This window comes from Passer domesticus, chromosome 13, assembly GCF_036417665.1.
Source record: "Passer domesticus isolate bPasDom1 chromosome 13, bPasDom1.hap1, whole genome shotgun sequence".
Classification (NCBI taxonomy): Eukaryota; Metazoa; Chordata; class Aves; order Passeriformes; family Passeridae; genus Passer; species Passer domesticus.
In genome coordinates, this window is record NC_087486.1 from 16,915,231 (window position 1) to 16,938,262 (window position 23,032).

The 23,032-nt window shown below is 50.5% G+C and overlaps 2 protein-coding genes and 1 long non-coding RNA gene across 4 annotated transcripts in view; 1 reads left to right on the top strand and 2 right to left on the bottom strand.

The window, feature by feature from the left end:
• On the bottom strand, positions 1-2,111 carry LOC135280462 (uncharacterized). Its single transcript, XR_010347389.1, has 2 exons — positions 1,865-2,111; positions 1-812 (listed from the first exon to the last, which is right to left on the bottom strand). It is a non-coding gene; the product is annotated as an uncharacterized LOC135280462 (long non-coding RNA).
• On the top strand, positions 1,069-20,855 carry DELE1 (DAP3 binding cell death enhancer 1). 2 transcript variants are annotated; one of them, XM_064388381.1, is made up of 12 exons: positions 1,069-1,290; positions 1,374-1,473; positions 1,563-1,683; positions 1,998-2,141; positions 8,430-8,485; positions 10,206-10,299; positions 11,014-11,156; positions 11,977-12,135; positions 12,974-13,066; positions 16,377-16,533; positions 17,418-17,682; positions 20,720-20,855. In XM_064388381.1, the coding sequence occupies exons 1-11, from the start codon at positions 1,187-1,189 to the stop codon at positions 17,672-17,674; spliced, it is 1,428 nt and encodes a 475-aa protein (XP_064244451.1). In that variant the 5' UTR covers positions 1,069-1,186; the 3' UTR covers positions 17,675-17,682; positions 20,720-20,855. The 2 variants fall into 2 exon arrangements, with proteins under 2 accessions (XP_064244451.1, XP_064244450.1); XM_064388380.1 differs by lacking the exon at positions 20,720-20,855 and having other exon boundaries at positions 1,070-1,290; positions 17,418-19,456.
• PCDH12 (protocadherin 12) overlaps positions 19,407-23,032 on the bottom strand; it is an 11,559-nt gene continuing 7,933 nt past the window's right edge. The window contains exon 4 of the mRNA XM_064388379.1: positions 19,407-21,095. Within this exon, the coding sequence (XP_064244449.1) occupies positions 20,731-21,095 (365 nt within the window). The 3' untranslated portion in view covers positions 19,407-20,730. The remainder of the gene's footprint in view (positions 21,096-23,032) is intronic.

A 23,032-nucleotide genomic window follows, 5' to 3' on the forward strand; every position in this document is an offset into this window, starting at 1 on the left:
CAAGGTATTTGATTTATTTAGTTTACATTTTAGCAAACAAAGGCATCCGTGTTCACTGGCTACATGTCACCTAGTTCTCGTATTAATTAGTATTCTATCTTCTATTGGTTAATGAGTCTCTCGCTTCTCATGCTAATTAGTCCCAGGCTCAGTCCTTCTCCTCTTTTGGGTCAGTGGTTTCTTGGGCCATGGGTCAGTGGTTGCGACCTGCCCCTGCTGGAATTACCTTCTACCCAATCAGAGCTGATTTCAGCCCAGCTGCTGAGTTGGCTTTATCACATTCTTCCTTATCTTGTGGGTTCTGCCAAATGTCCTTGTGTCGATAAATTCAGCCTTGTGTCCACCATCAGTGGTGCATCCTTCTTTACAAGCTTCCTCAGCCTCCCTGAGGTCTGAGGTCATTAAAACACGTCCAGCCCTAAATCTTAGCAAGGCGATTCCAAGCAATTTGTCCTTCCAACATTTAGACATCACTTAGAGCTTGTTAGGTGCTATTTGTTCCAGGGATTAAATCTCCCTGCTTGTTGATGTGGCTTGAAAGCATACAAAGATCAAGCACCAAAGAAAAACCCTTCCTTAATTTTAATTTATTCCACATTCTGCAACAAAAAGGCAGCACCCTGTTTCATAACCCCCTTCTCACTCCGTGTTACACTCTGGACAAATTGTTAACTATTTCTGACTCTTGAAATGTCAGCGCCATTTGCAAGGTCACTCTACCAACAAGTAATCGGTCTTTGGAACACCTGGACATCACTTAGAGCTCGTGAGCTGCTGTTTCACGGACACAATCACCCTTCTTGCTGAACAGGCTGGAAAGCAGACAGAGATCAAACCCCGGTGAACACATTTTCTTCAGAAACGTTTTACGTATTCCACATTTTGCAGAGCAGAACCCCCTCAGCGCCCACACGGGGCCTCCCGGCCGGGCGGCGCTCTGTGCGCGCTCCATGGCGGCGGGGCCGCTCTACCCGCGCTCTATGGTGCTGCTGCCGCTCTGTCCTCGCTCCGCGGCGCCCATGTCGCTCTATCCCGGCTCCGTGGCGATGCTGCCGCTCCCACCGCCCGCCCTGTAGCCGCCCTTGTCCCCGCTGTCCCCTGCGTGCCCGCAGCCCCGGCCCGCTGTGCCCCCGCCGTGCCCGCCCGCCCGTCTCTGTGGCCCGCGCGTTCCGGCGGGGCGGGCGGGATGTGGCGGCTGCTGCTGCTGGGCCGGGGCCGCTGCGCGCCCACCCCCGCCCGCCCCGCCTGTGCCCCCGGGCTGGGCGGCGGCCGCGGCCACAGCCCGGAGCGGTGAGTGCGGCTCGGTGTCCCCCGCCCCGGGGCCGGCGGCGCGGTGCGGCCTCACGGCGCCCGTGTGTGTGCGGTTGTTGCAGGGCGCCCGCGCGTCAGGATGGCCCGGAGCGAGGAGGAGGACGGCGGCAGCCGCTGCCCGGCCTGGTGCCCCGCTGCTCCGTCCGGGAGGCCGTCACCTGGGTGAGGAGCAGCGCCGGGGACACCTCGGGGGTCCCCGAGCAGAGCCGGGCGGGAGCGGGGCCGTTCCCTGACCGTGTCCCTCTCCGCAGGGAGCTGTGGGCGCGCTGCTGCTGCAGCTGCTCCGGCAGATCGCGGGGCTCCGCTCGCTGCAGGACGCCCGGACAGAGCGAAGGCCTCCCTGGCGCTCCCCGCTGCCCCCCCAGCCCGCAGGTGAGCGGCTGCGGCCTGCGAGGGCGGCGGGGCTGCCGGCTGGGATTCTGTTCGTGCTGTGCCGAGTGAGGCTGGGAGGGAGCCGGGAGAGGCTGAGGGCCGCTCTCGGGCCCTGGGGAGAGTGTCAGCAGAATCTCTGGTTCTTAACGGTTTGGTACAATCCCACTCTGGGTGCCCTTACCTTTGTTTTCCATTCTGGATTCTGCTGCACGAACTTTTCCTCCTGCTTGTCTGTGTGTTCAGAGACACTGAGTACCTGCACAGCGCGGTGTTGTCACCTGGAGCAGACACAGCCTTTGTGCTCTGTGTTACAGTGGTGACTGAAGCCTCAACCAGCAGTCCTGGTGAGCAGCTGGGGTCCCAGTTCCTGCAGAAAGCAAGTCCAGAGGCTGTAGCAGAGAATTCATCCTCAGGCATCCCCTCGGGGCAAGGAGAGAGGCAGCCTTGGGCAGAAGCAGGTATGTGCCATGTGCTGCGGGGCAGGATACTCCTGGCAGAAGGACCTGGGAGTTCCTCCAAGGCAAGCTCGGAGCCACAGAGTGTGTAGCTATTTACTGACATTAGAGGAGGCAGGTGAGAGTGGAAAGGCAGAATTTCGGAGAGATGAATCAGAGTCCAGAGACAGGAGGAAAAAAACCTCCTGAAGGCAGAGACAAGGCTGTGCTGTAACTGCAGGTGACAACAGCTTTCCCAACAGTGCTCTGCCTTAGCAGACTGATTGCAGCATCCAGTCCTGTTCTTTTATTGTGGACAGATGTTTGCAGCCAGAAGGATTCAGGAGGATGATGCACCATTGATCTGGGAGACTGGTGTATGTGGTGTGAAACTGGAGGAATTATTCTCCTCCTGCAAGATGAGGATGCATTTCTGAGCTCTTATGCCATAGATAAGACAGTGGAAGAAGGTATCAAAGACATTATTAAAATGAGTTTTATAAAAATAGAAAGATAGACTCCAACAAAATTGAAGTCTCGCCCAGGAAAGTGTGTCCTACATAGGGAATTTAAAGTCACACCAAGGAAGATCAGATGAGGCCTACAGCTCCTAGATATAGAAACACTGATAATGGCCTCAGGAAAGTTGTTGGAAGCAGGAAGCCTGCTGGAACACATGGCAAGGGGACAACATTCAGCAGTGGTGTAGAAGAGGCACATCAGGAAACCAACCACAGATGTTGGCTAAATCACAGGATCACAGACTGGTTTGGGTTGAGAGGGACCTGACAGCTCTTCTTATTCCCTGCCATGGGCAGAGACACGTTTCATTATCCCAGGCTGCTCCAAGCCCTGTCCAGCCTGGCCTTGGACACTTGCAGGGATCCAGGGGCAGCCACAGCTTCTCTGTGCCAGGGCCTCAGCACACCCTCAGAAGGGAGAATTTAAATAATGAAGGTGCTGCGGAAAAGGTTGGAGCTGTTTCCCATTTTCTGCTTGCTTTCAGAATTTTGGCTTCCTTCTGTGCTGATTTCAGCTACTGCCCATCACTGCTTATCAAACCTTCTCCTGCCAGAGGTTACCATTCCCATCAGTTGGCAAATGGAGCATTTTGTTTCCATGTCTCCTAATTAACTCCAGGAAAACAGCCAGGTTAATTTACCTAAACTGCCAATTAGACTGTTTAACCCATCTGCTTTAGCCTGGAGCATATTAAGAAGCACTCCAGCACTGGCAGGTGACTGGACATGGACCTCTGGGAGGAGTGGTGGGAAGAAGTGGAGACAGCAGTGCCTGCAGTTGGCACAGCTGAATGTCCTGGAGTGCCTGTGTGTCTGACAAACAGCTCCTACTGAGAGTCAACAGGAAGAGCTTTTGGGCAAACTGATAAATTGAACAGTGACAAGTCACTAAGGCCACGTGGTCTTTGTTCAGATGTTCTTCAGAAGCTGGGAGATCACTGAGCCTCCGAGGATGATGTGTAATCCCAAGCTCAAACCTGCTCTGTGGCCAGGGGAATGAGCACTGACAGATTGCACAGCTTGGCTTTTAAAAATGGGTGGGTGGCAGTTGGTTTGAGGCACAGAACTGCGAAAAAAGGTGATTCTAATTTGATAGAAACTCTGTTAGAGGATGGAGGTGTCAGATGCTGGGCTGTATCAAAGCTCTTGGAAGGATTTAGGAAGCCATTTCTCAGGCCAGCTAGCTCCCTTGCAGAGACTTGAGAGAGTTGTAAATCTATTATGACTTCTTTGGAGAAGTCAACAGGCATGTGGAGCAAGATAATCCAGCTTTTAGCTTTCTGAAGATCATCCAGACAGGACCTAAACCAAAGCTACCTAAAGAATTAAGGCTGATATTAGGAAACATGGAGGGGTTACTCTTGGGCTGGTAACTCCTTAAAGCACAAGAAAGTTTTCACAGTGGAGAGCCATTACTGTAGGATTCCCCTGTCCTTTGTTAAACCTGTTCTGTTCAGCACAGTCAGCAGTGATTTGAGGAAAAGAGGTGATGAACGAGGCAGCAGAAGCAGCAAATGGTACAAAATTCTTCAGGACAGTCAAATCTGAAAGTCAACAGGCAAAGGTTGCACAGAACCAAAGGCAGGGTAATCCCCAGGTGGGTTAAACGAGTGTGCACAGGGGAGCGTGGCTGTAAATACACACACAGAGTGAGGAGTGTCAAATTAATAATAGTCTTGCAGAGGGAACATTTGAAGTCACTGTGGATGTGCTTTTGATAAGGTTAAGTCAGTGCTCGGCAGCAGTGAGGCCAATTAAATGTTAATTATGGTGAAGGAAGGAGCTGAGGACAAGGCAGTGCTGTGGGTTCATGTGAGTCTGGGATGCAGCCACGTCTTGAGCACTTAAGGAAAAGACAGTGCCTGAAAAACAAGGGAAAAACTGCAGAGAAAATATGACAGGGAGACAATTACATCCAAACACAGACTGACTCTTCAGCTGAAAAAAAAGAAGTGGCAGAGAATGTGCTGGTGCTCTGTGAAACCAGAAGTGTTCAGAGAAAGAGAATAGGGACAGTCTTTTTCATAATGCTGATATTAAAAAGCAGCACAGAAGGGTCAGGCAGCACGTTTGGAAAAAAGCAAAAGGCATTTTGTGTTTGGCCAGTACCCAGGTAAATTGTGGAACTCACTGCTACAGGCCAGAAATACAAGTGGCTTCCAAGAAGTGATTAGGTAAAATTACACATTGAAATGAGACTTAATTAGTCCAGCCAAGCCTCCTGCTCAGATCACAGAACAGCTGATTGCTGGAAAGTTCTGCCAGGGAGAGCGTGACTTTATAATCCCTGCTCCTCACCCTTTCTGCCCAAGCATCTCCAACTGTCACTTGTCAGAGATAATATATGTCAGAAATAATTTGATTTTGCTCCGTACATAAGTCCTCGGGTTACATTCCACATTTTGTTGTGCCTCCATTTTGTGGGAATTTATGGAGAAAAGTCAGGGGGAAGAGATTTGGTAATCTGCACTGCCTGAAAAGATGCAGGGTTTTGTCATGTGAGAAGTCCTGGGAATCTTTCCATGGAAAGTGAAGCTTGATGATCCCTTTCTTTCACTACATTTTGCTTTCTACAGAAAAACCTGCCTGAGGTACAGGATTTTTTCCCCCTGGTGTTTAGCTACTGAAAGAGGGTGAGGCTGGCAAAATGAGGATGCAGCAGGGAGCTGGGGAGAGCAGAAGGAAGGGAAGGACAGACGCCTGGCAGATGATGCAGGGGAATCTGGTAGCAAAGCCTTGCCATGAGAGAGCAGAGCTCAGAGTGCAGCAGAATGTACCCTGGCTGCTGCCAGCAATGCAAGGGATCTTCTGGAGAGAATTCCATGTCCTTCCCCTTTCTCTGGGTGTTTCAGTTCATTTCCACACTTGCTGGTGCTGGTGTCCCTGTGCAGTGACAATCTGCTGTTGTTGTGGCAAAGATCTGTGGGATGGATCCCAACATCTCAGCTTTCCACAAGAGCCATTCCAATTTTACTGGAGCACAATAGGATCAAAATCTATTCCTTTGTTTAAAAAGAAAACTTGAGGAAATTAACCTAAAACTTGCTTTAAGTAGCATTCTGGATATCGCTGCCAGCAAGTCCTCAGCTCTATGTTCACATCTTATTTTTTTCCATGCAATTTCTGCCTCACTCAGAGGGTTTTTCTGGAAGTTAAAGGCACAGAGTGAGCAAGCAGGTGATTACAGCCAGTCTCAGTGTTACAGCAGCTGAATGATGCCCTGGGGAGTTGTATTTTACCCCTGGCAGAACTGTAAAATTCGTTATTTCAATTCTGAGATTACAGACATTGCAAAAGTGTGTTTTCATTTCAAAGCACAATGAAACCAATTGGAAACAGTGAAATTTTCCATGAGGCAGAAGTGCTGGATTTTGGCCAGCTCTTGTTGTGACTTCGTTCTTGTGGATGTTTTGGGATGAGCAATCTAGGCTGTCTAGGAGAAGATTATTAATTCCTCATTTGGAGCTAGCTGTGAGCAACACTTGATTAGTCCAGGATGAACAGTGAAGAGAGACAAAAATATTTATTAACTGCTGAAGATGTGAGCGTTGGGCATCCAGAACACTGAAAGCTGCAAGACTGCATGGAAAAAAGAATGTGCACTCATGTTGCATTATAGCATGGGTTTGAAGAAGTAGAAATAAAGTCACGCAGAAAATTCCAGCTGTGATATTCCCATCTTTTAAACATAACCTGAGGAATAATTTAGCTTGTCCAGCCTCAAAGGTGATTCTGAGGTCATTCAGGTCTTCCAGAGCAACTGTGGCTGCCCTTGAATCCCTGGAAGTGTCCAAAGCCAGGTTAGACAGGGTGTGGAGCAGCCTGCCGTGGTGGGAGTTGTCCCTGCCATGGCAGGGGTTGCATTGGGTGAGCTTTAAGTTCCCTTCCAGCCCAAACCATTCTGGGACTCTCTGATCCTTCAGGACTGGGGCTGGGTGTCAGGATAGGTTGGTCCCTGTGCTTTTTTCCAGATGTTCTCTGGGATTGGTAACCCTGATCTGTGGAGACTTGAATGAGGAGGGGTTTCCTGTGGTAGATGGGTGCGAGGTGTTTCTGCAGGCTGACAGAATTCAGAATTAGTGGCTGTTTATTTTTCATGATTCAGTGGTTTGTCCAAATTACAACATTTTCTCAGTAAATTAGGAGTCTCTGATTTAGGAGTAGACACCCATGCAAAATGTACAGTTTCTTTAAAGTGTAGATGTACTAATGCTGTTTAAACAAGTAGTGGAGAATTCTTAATACGGACCATTTTTTTTCCATGGGATTTGCAGTTGTTTGTGTGGCAAAAACCCAAATTACATCACGAGGGAGATACACGATAGAGCCTTACAGTGAGAAATATCAGATAATTTGATGCCTGCTCTGCAAAGAAACAGAAAGCACAACTAATAAATTCACAGATTATACTACTTTAGGTGGAATGCTGCATAGAAGTCATGTTTGCCACAGTGATGCTGCTTGTTGGGTGAGTGGGGCCTGTTCAGATAACACACATTTGAATACAGCCAGGGGGGAATTGTTTGTCTGGGAATAATGAGGCTGCAGCTGGCACACAGGCCACAGCTCCCTGCGTGCTGTACAGCACAGGCACTGCAAGGAGCACTCCTCCCTGCTGCACACCTCATTGCTGCTGCTCCTGGAGCCAAACAGGGCCAGGAGTCGAGGAATCAGGCCCTAAAAGGATGTTTTGTTTCACTTGTATTGGCTCTCACACAGCTTGAGAGGGAGGCACAGGGAGGGCACACCTCTGGCTCTAAGTGCTCCAGGCTCCAGCACCTGGAGTTCAGTGTCCTGTGGAATCCAGCTGCTTGTGGTGATCCAGGTTATAAACCCTTGGCCTCAGGCTGTCCCCTCTTTGTGGAGGTCATTGTCCTCTTGCAGTGGCAGGAGTGATGCCACTGTAAGCACTGCCAGCACAGTCCTGCTCTGAGCAAGGTGGCTTAGCTTGGGCTGGAGATGCTCTGTCAGATAATTCTGACTGCAGCTGGTGACAAAGTGCTGAACTCGTGGCTGTCCCAGTGTGCCTGAGAGGGCTGATCATCCCCTGGCACTGGAGCAGGGCTGTACCCTGCAGAGAAATTACCTGGAGAAGGACATGGGGAGGCAGCACCTCAGCTGAGGGTTGGGTGTGATGCCCTGGGTGAGCTGGGAGCTGCAGCAGTTCTGATGCAGGCAAACTGGGCATGAGGAGGCAACATCACCCCTCCTGTGACACTGCTGCACCTCAGTAACCCTGTTGGAAATTCAGGAATAGTAGCAAAAAGTCATAAAATTAACCAAGGCTGACAGAAAAGTGCTGCAGTTGAAATATGTGAATGGTGCAGCCTTTTTAGAATCACAGACAGGAATCAAGAGGGGCTGATTAGTCGTGTCAGAACTTTCAAAAGGAGGAATTGGCTTTTTAGTAAAGAAGAAAAAACCTAGAAGAGCCAGTGCCTGGGAGCAGAAACCCAGAGTAGAAGTACTTTAATTTGAAATGAAGCACAGGGGTTTAAAGCAGTGATTGCAAGTTACTGGAACATTTGGGAGAAGCAGAAGATTCTCTACTTTTGGTGTCTTCAGATCAAAACCAGGGGCCTTTCTGAAGGAGCTGCAGCCACAGGGCTGGATTCCAGAGCTTGCTTTTGCTCCAAAGGTCAGATTGGTTGGGATTCCTTCTGTTCCTGATGTCCCTGACTGAATGGGAGATCAGATCTTTAGGAAAGAGCTGTAGAATAGAGAGGATGTGAAGAGGCAGAGATGTAGCACTGCTAAACTTTGCTTTTTTGTTGTATTTTTTTTAATGCAGGGGAGTTCCAAATCCCTGTGAGCTCTGGGGTGGGGCCAGTTCTCCACAGTGCAAAGGTAAGGTTTCATTTTCCACCCCCTCTGTCTGCACCTTCCCAGAGCTACCCCAAGCACAGCCTGAGCAACACTCACACACAAGACTGAGAAAAAAAAAAGGGAGCTGGGATATACTGACCTCTGCTATAGCCAGAAAATTCCAGGATTTACAGACTGCTATCCCCATCCTTTGATGTGTCTGTGTAACAGGGCTGCTGGCAGAGAAGCACTGAAAGAAAATGGTGAGAAACACCAAACCAAGCAACCAAACAAAAAAATAAATTCAGCAGCACCAGTGTATTGCTGTGTATATGCATTTTGATGCAATCTTTCACTAGGTGATTACATGCTGTTGCTATTTTGGTGTTTACCAGACAACCCATGACTGGGGAAGGTGGTGTCACTCCAAATGCTGCAAATCAGGGCTGGCTCTTGTCTGGTAAAGAGGGAAGCACTTGGGGCTTGAAGAGAGTGCATCAGCTTGAGAGTCACAAGGCCATAAATTATATTATTGTTCTTGTTGTGATTAAACCTGCCAATTTTTTGCAATTCACATCTTAGATGCAAATAATTCCCTTTTTAAGATAATCACTCAGCTGAGTAATCGCTCAAGGACACTGTGAGCAGGGTGAGGTAAATTCAGCTTTTAGCAGAGTGAGTTCCTGCAAAAGGCACCAAGGAGGAATTTGCTTGATCTGCTGAGGGGGCGAGCGTGGATCTCTCCATCCTGGGAGGTGCCCCCTGTGCAGGGCTGGAGGAAGAGCCTGCAGCTGGGTCATGGAGCAGCTCAGGGATGGGCATTGGACCTGTCTTGGCCTTTGGGAGTAGCCCCCAGCTCAGCAGTGGAGCTGTGGGTGCCAGGGGGCTTCCCTTTGTGCACTGAACTCTGCTGCCACTCGATGGCACTTGGGTGTGGAGCTGGGCTGGGCTGAGCCTCCTCCCATGGCCCGGGCTGTTCATTGCCCAGGAGGGAAGGATTTGCTGTGCCCTGCAGGGTTTCAGCAGCACTGGGCAGTGCTCAGTGCAGCTGAGGGGGCAGCTCAGCTGGAACTGGGTAAAGCAAAGGTGTGAGGGTGTTTTGGCAGGGACTCTGCTCTGAGCACAGTGTGGGAGAGGGAACAAGGGGTAATGTTATTTTTGGAGGGGGGAGTTATCTTAGAATCATGGAATATCCTGATTTGGAAGGGATCCACAAGGATCATCAGTCCCAGCCCTGCCCAGACACCCCAACAATCCCTGGCAGTGCTGTCCAAAGGCTCCTGGAGGAGCAGCCTCGGGCCGTGCCCATTCCCTGGGGAGCCTGGGCAGTGCCCAGCACCCTCTGTGGGGAGAAGCTTCTCCCAAAATCCAGCCTGGCCCTGCCCTGGCCCAGCTCCAGCCGTTCCAGGGCTGCTGGCCCTGTCCCAGAGCAGAGCTCAGAGCTGTCCCTGTGCTGCCCCTCCAGAGGAGCTGCATACTGCTGGGTAGGATGAGGTATTTGCTGAGTTCTGAAAGGTCTGCTGGTGCCTGAGAGGCTGCACCAAGCTGCCTGGCCAGAGGGCAGGAGAGCAGTGTCCATACAGCTTCCCCAGCAAGGTGGCTGTGTAGGACAGGGAGGGTTTTGTGTGTACACACGACCTCACTCCCCTGATGGCTGAACTACCATACAAACAGGTCTCACTGCTTGGTTTCCAAGCCAGCATCTCCTCTAGGGTTGATATGATTTAGCTGTCTTTAATAGCTTTTTTCTCTGACTCCTCAGGGTGACCCAGCTCAGCGAGGGCATTTAGAGGAAGCCGCTTTCCAATTGCAGCAGATTTTCCGAATTGATATTTCCATTGCATTGAATATCCTTGGTAATGTGGAGTTGGTTTTGTTTTGCCCTTAAACCACAGGTTTCTCATTTTGGAGGACCTCCAAATGGTTGCAGGTCTTCTGAGAAGGCAGGGATGGCAAATACCCAAGCTGAAGCCTCCTTTCAGCAATTTAACTGTGCTTGGAGAGATTTATTGCCCTTTGTCCCATCGTGCCACCTGATTTATCTCAGCATATTTCAATCCAGGCTTGCTTGAAGCCTGCACTGTTGTCCTGACATCTGTAGCTGGAAATTAAGCCATCTCTGTCTTTTTTGCAACACAAGATGTCATATCCTTGTATCCTTCTTTTATTGTCTGAGCTCACGGTTTTCCTGGCAAGCTGAAAAAGCAATTGCAGGATTGCAACTCTAAGAAAAGCAGAAGGAAGATGCAATGAGCTAAGAAAAGTCCCTGCCCTATATACACAACTAGTTGCAGCACTGAAAAGCAAGTTGTTTCTGTGTGAGCCATACGTTGTGTTAGCCTGTGATCTCTCTGCCACGAGCCCAGAAAAATCCCTAAAATGCAGTGTTGCCATTTTTCTTAGGGAAACTGTGGAAGGAGGGTTGGTGAGCCAGCTGGAAGTGGCCCAGAGCACTTGGTGTGAGCCAAGGAAGGCCCAGTGGCTGTGGGGGAGGTTGCTGCATTGGAGGCTGGGTTGTGGCTGTGTGCTTTTCCCTGTTTTCCATGGCTTTTAGGCTGTGTTTTCCTCAGGGATCGAGAGCATGAGGGCGGGGCACTGCCGGGTGGCCTTCACCTGCTTCAAGCTGGCAGCAGATCGGGGCTACAGCAAAGCCCAGTTCAACGTGGGGCTGTGCTACGAGCACGGCAGGGGCACGGAGAAGGACTTGGAGAAGGTATCCAGGGCCTGCCTGGGGCGTGAGGGTGGGCAGCACACATCAGGAGAGGGATCTGTGCTGGGTGCTTAGAGCCGTGTTCCATTGACATGGCTGGGAGAGTCATGGAATGTCCTGAACTGGAGGGAACCCCCAGGGATCATTGATCCACCTCCTGGTCCTGCACGGACACCCCAACAATCCCACCCTGTGCATCCCTGGCAGTGCTGTCCAAAGGCTCCTGGAGCTCTGGCAGCCTCAGGGCCGTGCCCATTCCCTGGGGAGCCTGGGAGAGCCCAGGCTCTGAAGACTCAGTAGAAAATGCTGGAAATAATAAAAATTGCAGCTTTGCAGAGCTGCTTTCAGTGTCACCAGTCCCCTCAGAGAGGTGTTCTGAGATCCCTTTCCCACAGCTTCTGAGGTTCTCCAGGTGCACAGGCTGTGCTACCAGCACCCAGCGGGGTTCCAAGGAGAAACCTGTCATGTTGCTGTATTTAAGACACCACTGCACATCCCAGGGCTTCTCAGATCTCCAGTTTGGCTCCTGTAACTCCAGCCTGCCACCTAGTGCAAGCTGGCCAGCAGGAGCTGGGAAGAGCTGCAAAGGCAGATTGGTTTGAGTCATGGTTGGCCCAGTGCCACCCCCTTCAGCTCAGGCCAGGTGGTTCCAGGGCTCTGGGGCACTCCCTGTCCACTGTCTCACCTGACCCAGCTGATGTTCTGCTGTGGGAGGGCTCTGGGGAGGGAGGCAGCTTGTGATGGGTCTAGCCAGAGAGGTGAAGCTTGAAGGGAGCCATGTCATGTTCAGGGCATGCATCAGCTGGGTTTCTCTCTCTCTCAGGCAGGTTTTTATTACTGCCAGGCAGCCAGCAGCCATCACCCCATGGCCCAGTACCGCTACGCCAGGCACCTGCTCCAGCACGGCCCTGGCAGCCCCTGGGACAGGCAGCACAAGGCTGTGGCACTCCTGGAGCAAGCAGCAGCAGCTGGCATCACAGAGGTTGGTGTCCATAGGTCAGAGAGCCAGCAGAGAGCCCTGACTGAAGGGCTGGAGCCACATCCTAGACAGCACTGGAAGGGAAAGCCTTCCAGTGTGTTTATCCCTGCTCACAGCACAGGGGTTGGGACTAGAGGATCTTTAAGGTCCCTTCTGAGCCAAACCATTCTTTGATTCTCTGTTTATATTCCTGACAGTGTCTGGGAGACAGCCCTGCCTGCAGACGGAGCCACTGTGCCACGTGTTGGTTGGCTGTTATCAGTGGGGCTCTTACATGAAACCTTTGGCTGGGAGGGCTGACCTGTGCTTGAAAACAAAGCTCAGTTTTTATCTCCTCTCAATTCCAAGAGTACAGGTCGCTGTTCTAAAGGAGCTTCCAGTGCTTGAAGCAAGAACAGATCCTCATTTTGTATCTGTGACTTTCTGAGATGACTCATCCGTGCAGATCTGTCTCCTGCCCTTCTTTCCCACTCCAGGAGATGCATTTAGGCATGTGCCATCTCACCCTGGGAATGCCAGGCTGGCAGTGCCTGTGCCTTCTGGAGCTCACTGGCCAGGGGGTGCATCTGCTGCATCTTGGGGACAGGACATGAGTGGGAGCCATTCCCTGGCTCTGACTCCCACAGGGAGTTTGAAATGATACTCTGGCTCTCAAATGTGAATTCTTTTGTTTACCAAGTCACGCTGATTTTTGTTAGGGCAGCCTTGGCTCTCCCAAGGGCCCCTGCCCAGGCAGGGTCCTTACCACACTGCCACAGTAACCCCAGCAGCTTGCAAAATCAGTAAAAAAACCTGAATAATTAAAATCCTGGCTGATCTAGACCATGTGGTTTTGTTACAGGCACAGGCTTATCTTGGAGTGTTCTACATGAGAGGGCTGCAGCCTCAGGAGAAGAGAGGTCTGAAGTACCTGCTGCAGGCAGCAAACAGTGGGGTAAGTGATCCTTCTGCCAGGGATTGTCCTCAGCTTGGGATCTGCAGGTGGAGGATTTCAGGCTTTCTTGGAAACGGGAGCAAGTGTCAGGATTTTACTGCCCAGTGTGAAGGGACAGAGCGGAGCCTTGGTGCCTCTTAGAGAGGAGACAGGCCCTGGGCACAGACCCTGCAGAAACAGCCCTGTTGGGCTGGAGGAGTTCCTGTAGCACCAGTGCCTGTATCCAGCATTGTACAGCTTTCCCATTATGGAGCATCTACACCCTCTTCAGTCAAAACCCTTCACTACTGCATCACTTGGAGAACTTCATTTTGTTTATCACAGATCTGTTCTTCAAAATTGGCCCATTGTTTCTCTTCTTTTATAGAGAGGATTGAAAGACTGTTTCTGGATTTATTTTTAAATTCAGGCACTTTTGACATATTGAAACACTTGAATCTCCATTCAGCCTTCCCCCATTGTTGCTGTTTCTCTTCACAGGTCATGTTAGATCCCCAAGAATCTTCTTGCATGCACTTTCCCCAAGTGGCCCAGGCTTCTCTCACTTGAAGGGTAGTGCAACAGTGTGGGCACAGCACTCTCCTGAACCCCCACCAGCATTTAGAGGAGCAGGAGTGTGGATCCCATGTCTTGCAGCCAGGTTTCTGCATCCCACAGTTCTGTTTCTTGCCATTGTCCTCTTGTTTTCAGCTGCATTGTAATGGCCAGGTTTGTTTTTTTTTTTCCTGAAGAACTTGTTCATTTTAACTCCAGTTCCCACAGCTTTTGTGCAATGGAAAATAATGAATAGCTATTGCCTGTTCTGCTGGCTAATAGTTGTGGTTGTGGTGCCCTTTAGTGTGTCCTCTCTGAGTCATTTCTTTTGCAGGCTGCAGTGCTGGTTTAGTTTGTGTCTCCATGTAGTTAAGCTGTTCTACTTTGCTTGTCAGTTTTCTGTCTATTTTTCTAATGCTCCTTTGACCATTTTAAGATGCTTGGACTAAAAGTGGACTCAGGATGGAGGTATGCCATGGATCTCACATAATGAGCTCCTCTGCTTTGTTCTGCATTCCCTTCCAATAATTCCTAGCCCTGCTTGCCCTTTGCCTGGCACTGAGCAGTGATGAGATGGTCTCAGGGAACTATCACAGTGTGATACCCAAATTTCTTCCTATCAGCACTACTTTGCATTTGGCAATACTGTTTCCTTCGTGATTGTGTTGCCCACTCCTTAGGTGTGTGAGATGTTCTTTAAATTAATTATTTGTAGTAAGTTTGACCATTTTGAGTGGTCATTTTTACATCGTTGTAAACTTTGCCACTTGGGTTTTCACCCTTTTTCCAGCATGGAGACACTCACTTTCAGTCTGCTGAGACAAGGCCTGACTTGCCAGAGCAGCTCAGACATCACAGTACACAGTATTCAGTTCTAAATCTGCTAAAAATCTCTCCTAAGCTTCATCCTTGGCTCCTTTATTCCAGCCTGGAGTCAGAGGTTTACGCTGAACAGTATCACATTGAGTTATCTCATTAAACAGATGATTGGCATTTACTGGTAATGCCTTAACAACACAAAATCTGTCAGGTAACTGCAGGTCCTCAGCTGCACCCCTGGCATGTTTTGGTCAGAGTTTCAGACCCCAAGCATCCTTCCCCATCTCTGCTGCTCAGCAGGTGCTCTGGATGCTTCAGGGCCTCAGCCTTGAGGGCAGCTGATGGTGGGCTCCCTGGGATGGGATGTGCCCATTTTCCTGGGAGAAGGGCTCCATGGACAGGTTCACTTCCCATTACCCTGCAGTTGGAAGAGATGTTTAGTTGGCTGAAAGAACACTTGGCATGGATGAAGCAAGGACAGCATCGTTTAGTACAAATCCAGAAAAAGGAAAACAGCACAAAAAGTCATGGATTCAGCATTTCACTGGTTGCTCTCTCTGCTAGAGCTGAGCTGGGAACTCTGACAAGTGTTTTTCCAACACAAGAACTGTGTTCTACTTTGTTTCCCACTTTTTATCCTCCCTGATTTCCTACATGCAGCCACGGAATATAAACCCCTAATAAAGGGTTCTGTTGGAGAACTGGGCCTGACCTGCAGATTTCCAAGGGTGTTGCAGTCACTTCTGCCATGCTAATTTGGGGATCCCCCCTTGCTGCAGTCTTGGCTCTGAGGTGTTCATCCTGTGAGAGATGGTGGTGCAGCTCTTCTGATTGAACCCTATCTCTTGTCACAGCTGAAGTGCCAATCCTTCAGCCTGTTTATCTCATCTCTAAGGAGTTTATTGCTGTCATAAGCTGAGACTTGCAACATTTTGCAAAGCACCCACTCACTGAGTTCTTCACTTGCCTCTACCAGCTACATCCTAGACAGCAATACTTGCAATATGTTCTTTTCTAGTGTCTCTATTAAAACTTGCTACTTACTTGGGGTTTTTTTTCCTTCCTTTTTTTCCTTTTTTTTCTTTTTTTTTTCTTTTTTTTTTTTTTGCAAAGCCTTGTTTCTTGTTTAGATCATGTTTCTGGCAGTCACACTCTTTAGGCTATGCTGCTGGCTTTGTTGCTGGAAAGGTCTGTGTAACCATGAGTCCATGCAGTCTTTTTAATGTCTTCAGGAGTGTCATCCTGCTTTCCTGCTCTCTGAGACCCTTTGCCTCCCATTGGATCTCAAGGATAAAATGCACTGCTGACACATAAACATGTCATGGGTTTGGATTTGGCTTCACTGCAGTGCCAACCTTTGCTTTCCAGTTCATTCCCAGCAGTTACATATGTCTGAGTGGTTCAGGTGCTTTTTCTCTAGTGCATATTTGCTTCATTTACTTCATTTCTGCTGCCTGAGATTTCTTCTGGAATAGAATGAGGTGAGGCTGAGCAGGAGAGTGCTGCACTCTTGTGTTAAAGGGGAATTTCCCAACCCTTGGCAGCAAGTACCTCTGTGCCATTTGTGATGTTTTTACAAGACTTGGGCTTGAACTCTCTTAGGGCAGTCTCAGGGCGTGCTCGGAGTTTGGGTGGAATCAGGATGTGGCGCAGTCAGGGCTGCCCAAGACACCTCAGCTCTGACCTCTGAGACAACTGAGCTGCTCTGCAGAGCCAGCTGCTCCTTTGTTCCCTGCCACAGCCCTGGGTGTTGAAGGGAAATCAGTGAATTTAATTAGAAAGGAATAGGAAGGAGCAGACCCAGAGATGATGCTTCTCTCCAGGGGACTAAACTACTGAAGATACAGCCTAAGGGATGGAGCAGTAAACTTAGCAAGGTGACCAAAGATAGAGCAGTAAACTCTGAAGAAGGTGCTAAAGACTCTCTGTTTCCTTTCCTGTGTGATTGCTGTGCCAGGATGCCCAGAGCAGGTTCCACGTGGGCGTTTGCTACGAGCAGGGCCTGGGCGTGCAGCAGAACGTGGCGGAAGCGCTGAGGCACTACCGGCAGTCGGCAGCCACGGGGAACAGGCAGGCCCAGGAGAGACTGCGGGCATGGGAGCAGGAGCTGCAAGGTACCAGGGCCAGCAGGGCACCAGGGGCTGGGGGACTGCATGGGCAGGTGGCCCTGTGAAAGTGGGGCCTTTGTTGCCAGAGGAGGGCTCGCACAGGGCCACAGCACAAAGGAGTTCTTTGTGCTGAAGGGAAGGCCCCACTTTTCCTCCTCACCTCTTTCCAGTCCAGCTGGAGAAGCTGTTCCCATAGTAGGATGTGTCACAGAATCATTTCTGTTGAAAAGACCAACTGTATCCTGGGGGACACCAGGCCCAGCATCACCAGCTGGGCCAGGAGGGGATTGTCCTGCTCTGCTCTGCTCTGCTCTGGGGAAGCCTCACCTCCAGTCCTGTGGGCAGTTTTAGGCACCACAGTATAAAAAAAGGCATTAAACCTTTAGAGAGTGTCCAGAGGAGGCCACGAGGATGAGGAAGGGTCTGGAGGAGAAGCCTTGTGAGGATCAGCTGAGGACACTTGGTTTGTTCAGCTGGAGAGGAGGAGACTGAGGGCAGAGCTCACTGTGGTTTTCAACGTCCTCCTGAGGGGCTGCACAGGGCTCCAGTGTCTGCTCCCTGTGACCAGGGACAGGACCTGAGGGAATGGCTGGAGCTGTGTCAGGGGAGGTTCAGGCTGGATACCAGGAAAAGGTTTTTCACCCAGAGAGTGGTTGAGCAGTGGAACAAGCTCCCCAGGGCAGTGGGTACAGCACCAAACCTGTCTGAGTTCAAGAAGCATTTAGACAATGGTCTCAGGCATAGAGTGGGATTGTTGGGTGTCTGTGCAGGGCCAGGAGCTGGACTTGATGATCCTTAAGGGTCCCTTCCAGCTCAGGGTATTCTGTGGTTGTATGATCAAGCCCAGCCTTTGCCAGTGTCATTAACACCCTGTTTTTCTGTACTTTCAGATGTGCACACAAAGCTTCCATTCCCTTCAGGATTAAGAGCCTCCTCCTCCAGCCCTGATTTCTGGACTATTGAGCCTGTGTCTGCAGGTCTCCACAGCAGCCAGCCAGGCCAGTGTGGCCTAACCCTGCCCCACTCCTGGAGCACAGGCACCCTGCACATCATGCTGCTCAGCAGTGCAGGGTGGAGCTGTGCCTTTGGAGCCAGGACAGTGCCACTGGAGCTGCAGGGCTGGGAGCCCCAGCACTGCTGGCAGTAGAGCAGACAGTAAGTGACACCAGCAGGCACAGGGCAAGGCAGCCCTTGGTGTGGGCTGGAACCAGGCTGGCAGTGAATGGAGAGAGAAAGCTCTCTGTTCATGGAACAGGAGGCATTTTAAATACCTGGGCTTTGAGAATAAACTTTGATATCTCCTGCAGCACCAAGTACTCTACCTTCCACACAGGGATGTTGCTTCTGCACCTGCATTTTTGTATTAGAGCCAAGCTGTGGCTGCCCCTGCATCTCTAAAAGTATCCAGGGCCAGGCTGGACAGGGCTTGGAGCAATCTGGGATGGTAGAGGGTATCCCTGCCATGGCAGGGGGTGGAACAAGATGAGCTTTAAGGTCCTTCCAGCCCAAACCATTCTGTGGTTCTGCACCACAGTGGTGTGATCTGGTTCTCATTCCAGTAGCCCTTCATGTCTTGCTCATGATCCCCCAGGGAGGTTTACAAGGTACCATATGGGGATGTTGGCAGCTAACCCTGGGATTGTCCTGGCCCACACCCTCTGAGGCAATTTTTTCTCTGTCCAAGGCAAGTTCCCACAGTGCCCCTGCACAGGGTAGGTTAGCTCTGTGTTGCCATCATGGCAGTTTAATCTGCTTTCAGAGCTGGGCAAGCAAGAGACTGAATTCTCATCATTGGGCAGAGTTTTTATGGGATGTGACAGATCCACCTGTAGCAGTGAGGTGACAGCTGTCCCCAGCCATCCTGCACCATGTCAGTGTCCTTCTGTCCCCACTCCTGCTCCTGCAGCCCTGGCAGGGAGCTGCTGCCACAGGCACACCTGTCTGAGACACAGTGAGCAAGGTTTGCTTCAAAATCCCTCGTGTCCCTGTTTGCTGAGCACGCCAGCTCATTTTCAGCAGAGTGGATAAGGGATGCTCCCAGTGGGAAGGCACCACTGGCAGGCAGCAGCAGCAGGCAGCTGGTGTGATAATTTCCTCCACTGGGGCAGCTGAATCCGGAAAAAAGCATTTGTTCACACCAGTTTAAACTGGTTCAAGGGCATCTGTGCAAGCTGCCCAGCTTCCTGTGGCCCTGGTGCTCTGTGTAGATCAGGCTCTGCAAAACAAAGGCAATGGCCCCATCCTGAACTTCTCCATGCAGCAAGGGAGGGGCACAGCCAGCCCTCAACACATCTGATTGTTCTTCTGGTCTGCTCTCTCCTTCTGCTCAGACCAAACTTTCTTAGACCATTTCCTTTATCAAGCAGGATACAAGGAGCAGGAAATTCCTGGGGTGGATTTCCTATGCTGTGATAATCCAGAGCATGCTTACGCATTGGTCAGGATGGGAGAGGGGCTGGGGGGGGCTGAAAGCAGTTTGCAGAATCCGGAAATTGAACCAGGAGGGAAGAATTTGTCTCCTTTTAAACCTGCTTGTTATAAGGTATTTTTGTGTAAGGATTTTCCTGTGACAGGGACATCAAAGCAACTTTGCAGAGGGAGAGTGGGGTTGTGCTGGCTGTTTGTCCCTCTGCCTGTGCTCCCAAGGTGCAGAGGAATCCCACAGGGCTCAGACACAAATGCCTCCCTCACGGTTTGCACAGCTGCATCTCAGTTAGAATCTGGCTCTCTGACATTGTTTTGGTGCAAGAACCTGTTTTGTTTGTAAAACAAACCAGCGAGAGATTTGTGTTAGCAGAGCAGCAGCACGAGCAGGCCAGGCCAAACCCATCCATGGATGGATGCCAGACATAGGCTCATCTGTACAAGCATTTTGGAGACTCGAAATAAAACAGAACATTTTGGATATTAAAAAGTCCACCTGGGGAAATCTCTCTCCATTGTTCTTACCATTTAGCCCCAAAAGCAACAGAAAGGGCTAACTTTCTCATTTACTCTGCTTTAAATGGGCTGTGTGATTGTCTGGTGCTGTGGCTCAGTTGTGTACACACCTGAAGCTGGGAACTGTCACCTCCAGTGAAAAGAACAGGAGTGGGATACCTGAGATGGTCCAGGAGAGCCCAGAAGCCCTTACCTGCCATCCCCACGCTGCTGCATGAGCCCTTGGGTCAGCAGTGCCCTTCACTTCTCCAGGAGTGCAGAGGCACAGACACCTGTGTGCTTCTTCCTTTGCCACCAATAGCTTGGTTTTCCCACCCATGCTATTATCCCAAAGCTGTCTTTCAGCTCCCAGACAGACAGATCAAAGTGAAAACCCATAAAAAGGGTGAAGCTTGTGACTGAATATTTCAAAACAGTGTTTTCACACTTCCTTTTTCCCAGGTTACCTTTGGCAGACTCCAGCCATCTGGTGTCTGCTTTTGGATGAGGACTGTGCTCCAAAATCCAATGGCCTCAAAGGAGAGAGCAGAATAGAATGGAATCATTAAGGTTGGAAAAGGCCTCTGAGATCAAGTCCAACCTGTGATTGATCCCCACCTTGTCACCCAGCCCAGAGCACTGAGTGCCACATCCAGTCCTTGTGGAGAAGGAAGTGGTGGGCACTTGGAGCAGGCATAGGAGAGATGCCAGTGCTGATTTTGGGGGCTTTCAGAAAATGCCAACTTCCCAGTGGCAGAACCACAGAAGCTGGAAGGACCTGTGGGAAACAACAGGCACATCTCCCCTTCCCCAGCTGCCACTTCAGGCTTTCTGCACATATATTATGTCAGCTCCACTGCTGACAGAGGGGGTAGTGTTAGAAAAAAACCAGTTTTATTTAAATAACTGAAACCCTGGAGCCCAGCTGCAGCAGTGTCCGTGACAGGTATTTTCACAGTCTGTGATCACACAGATGTATCTCACTGTGCTGTGGTTGTTCTCACAACCCCCTTGCCTGGGCCTGTCCTGGGAGAAAAGGGCCCTCCTGCTGCTGGGTGGGATGGGAGGCTGGCAGAGCACTGGGAGAGCAGGGTGGGAGAAGGAGGAAGGCAAGGACAGGCAGGTGAAAGGTGAAATCAGTTGTGGAGAAATACAATGGGGTGAGGCAAAGGAAGAAATACACCTGTCTAGGCATGGGTCATACAGTGACCCTGCTGGGGCTGGGAATAGGCCTGGGCACCCCAAATCTCTGACTGTTCTCTCCCTGCCACAGCCACCGAGCTGCTACAGCCCTGGAGCAGCGTCCCCCAGGCCGAGGCTGTGCCCGCGGGCCGACAGCTGCCGCAGCAGCCCCGCGCCCGCCTCGCTGTGCACCTGCGCCTTCTGGGACAGGATCATCTCAAACAGGGTGCTCATCTCTGACAGGAAGGTGCTGGCCAGCCTCGTCCCACTGTCACCAGGGTCAGCCCCAGCACCTTTGCCAAAGGTCTCAAAGGTCCTCGGTTTCTCCTGCCTTGCAGCTTCCTCATCCTCGGGGGAGCACGGCGAGTCGGGGCAGAAGACGTTGTCCTTGTAGTTGCTGGTGAGGGGCAGGGACAGCCGGGCCACCCACGCTGGGTCTGCAGCTGTCAGCCTCTTGAGGGCCAGCTCTGGGGAGGGACAGCACAGCAGAGAAGAGGCGGGGGGAATAAATTGATAAAAATATTGATAAATGAAAATATCTAAAATCAACTAAGAGGCATGATTATAAACAGATCACCGGTGACACCACGCAAACCAGCAGCTTAAAAAAGCGAAACAAAATAGAACTGGTTTGAAACTGTTAGGGGTTTTGTTTTGTTTTTAATATAATAGCCATTAGAATCGCTGTGCATTCTCATTTGTTGCTGTCTCAATCAGCACTTCACTAAATTGTTAGCAAAGCCTGGGAGAGGGAGGGTTTAGGACTGGCTGAAGGGGAGCAGACAATGAAAAGCTTTCCAGGGGGAAGTTTTGGACACAAAGATAGTGGACTTCCCTTCAGGGTCACTCCAGGGTGGGAATTTGCTGCTAAGGAGGCAGACTGAGACTGAAAAGAAATGGGTTACTGTGAAAACAATAATACCAGAATGAAATTCTGGATTATGAAATGCACAGCTGGCTGGTTGGAGACTGGGAGCGAACAATTGAGCTCTAAAGTAGTTGTTCCTCGATTGGAAACAGCTGAGGAGCAGGGGCAGCCTGGGCTGGGGGCTGGGGCAGGCTCGTTAGTGCAGCAGTAATTTGATTGTGGCCCACAATGGGCAACTGGAATCACACAGAGGACTCAGGATATTCCCGGCTGGCAGGGAGGCACAGCCAGGGTGGATTGTTCCTGGGTCTGATTAGGGGAATTACACACAAATCTGATTATCTGTCTGTGGGAGAGGGAGCTGAAACGACACTAACAGGGAAAACTCTGGAGATGAAACCTGGAGTGATCCAGGCTGACACAATGGAGACCCCCAAGAGCTGGGGGTTGCTGCTCCTAAGGAAGCAAGTGCTCTCCAGGGATCTGACTGCAACCTGTCATTATTTTGAGGAGATATGCGCCAACAGAGGAAATCTTTATGCTTAAAATAGTGTTGGCAAGAGAAGAAGTGATTATAGATGTCCATGAATAAACATCTCCTGGAAAATAAAGGAAGGACCCCATAGCAGGGAGAGCCTGGAATAGCTTCCTCGTCAGACAGCAGGAAGGGGAACAAGGATTCTTGTTTTTTGAGGTCGCTGGTAAACAAGAGTCCGTGCTGCGGTGCACAGAGGCTGCATTCCAGCCCCTCATTATTCCTTCCCAAGGCACATCCCAGAACCTCAGGGGAGTTCAGAGCAACCAGCCAGTTTAGGAAAGGTGTTGGGAACAGCAAAACCTCACTGGTAACAAAACCCAGCAGTCCCAGGGTGGCAAGGGCTGATGTCACTGTAGTAATAATAATTGTGTGGCTCTAACTAAAAAGTGGCATCTGAAAGGAGGGTCCCCATTCCAATGCTCTTATCCTGCTAATTCCAGAGGGTGGGCAATACCCTGCCTCAGCTGGGACCTGGGATCTGCAGTCAGTGACTGAGACAAGGCTCCTGCCTCAGCCAGCCGAGCAATTGCTCCTCTTTCTCTGGAAAACAACTGCCCTGGATGTTGGGTGAGAGCTGGGACTCGAGCCTGGTAAGGAAAGAAGGGCAGTTATATGCCTTAGATTTTTGTTTCAGGTGGAGCCCTAAAATTCTTTTTGTGTTGCTTCACATCCAGGGGTTTCTTTCTGCAGTCTCTATACTTGAGTTGCAGTGACTGTTCCTGGAGACATCACCCAAGTGTGCTGCAGGTTTTGATGTAAAATAAGCAGTTTTCTCCCCTGCAAGAAGCCACCTCATTCCCTGAATATTTGGCTGCCTCTGGAGCAAGGCACAACTGGTCTGCTCTCTGCAGGGAGAGCTGGGCTAACGGTCCCATGGCCATGAAAACCTCATAATTAGGTATGTTTAATTTGACCAATAACTCTTTACTACCTTGTTTTAATGGTGTTTGGGGAGCAGGGGTTGTTTTTATCATCCATAAAGTTCTATCTCTCATCTG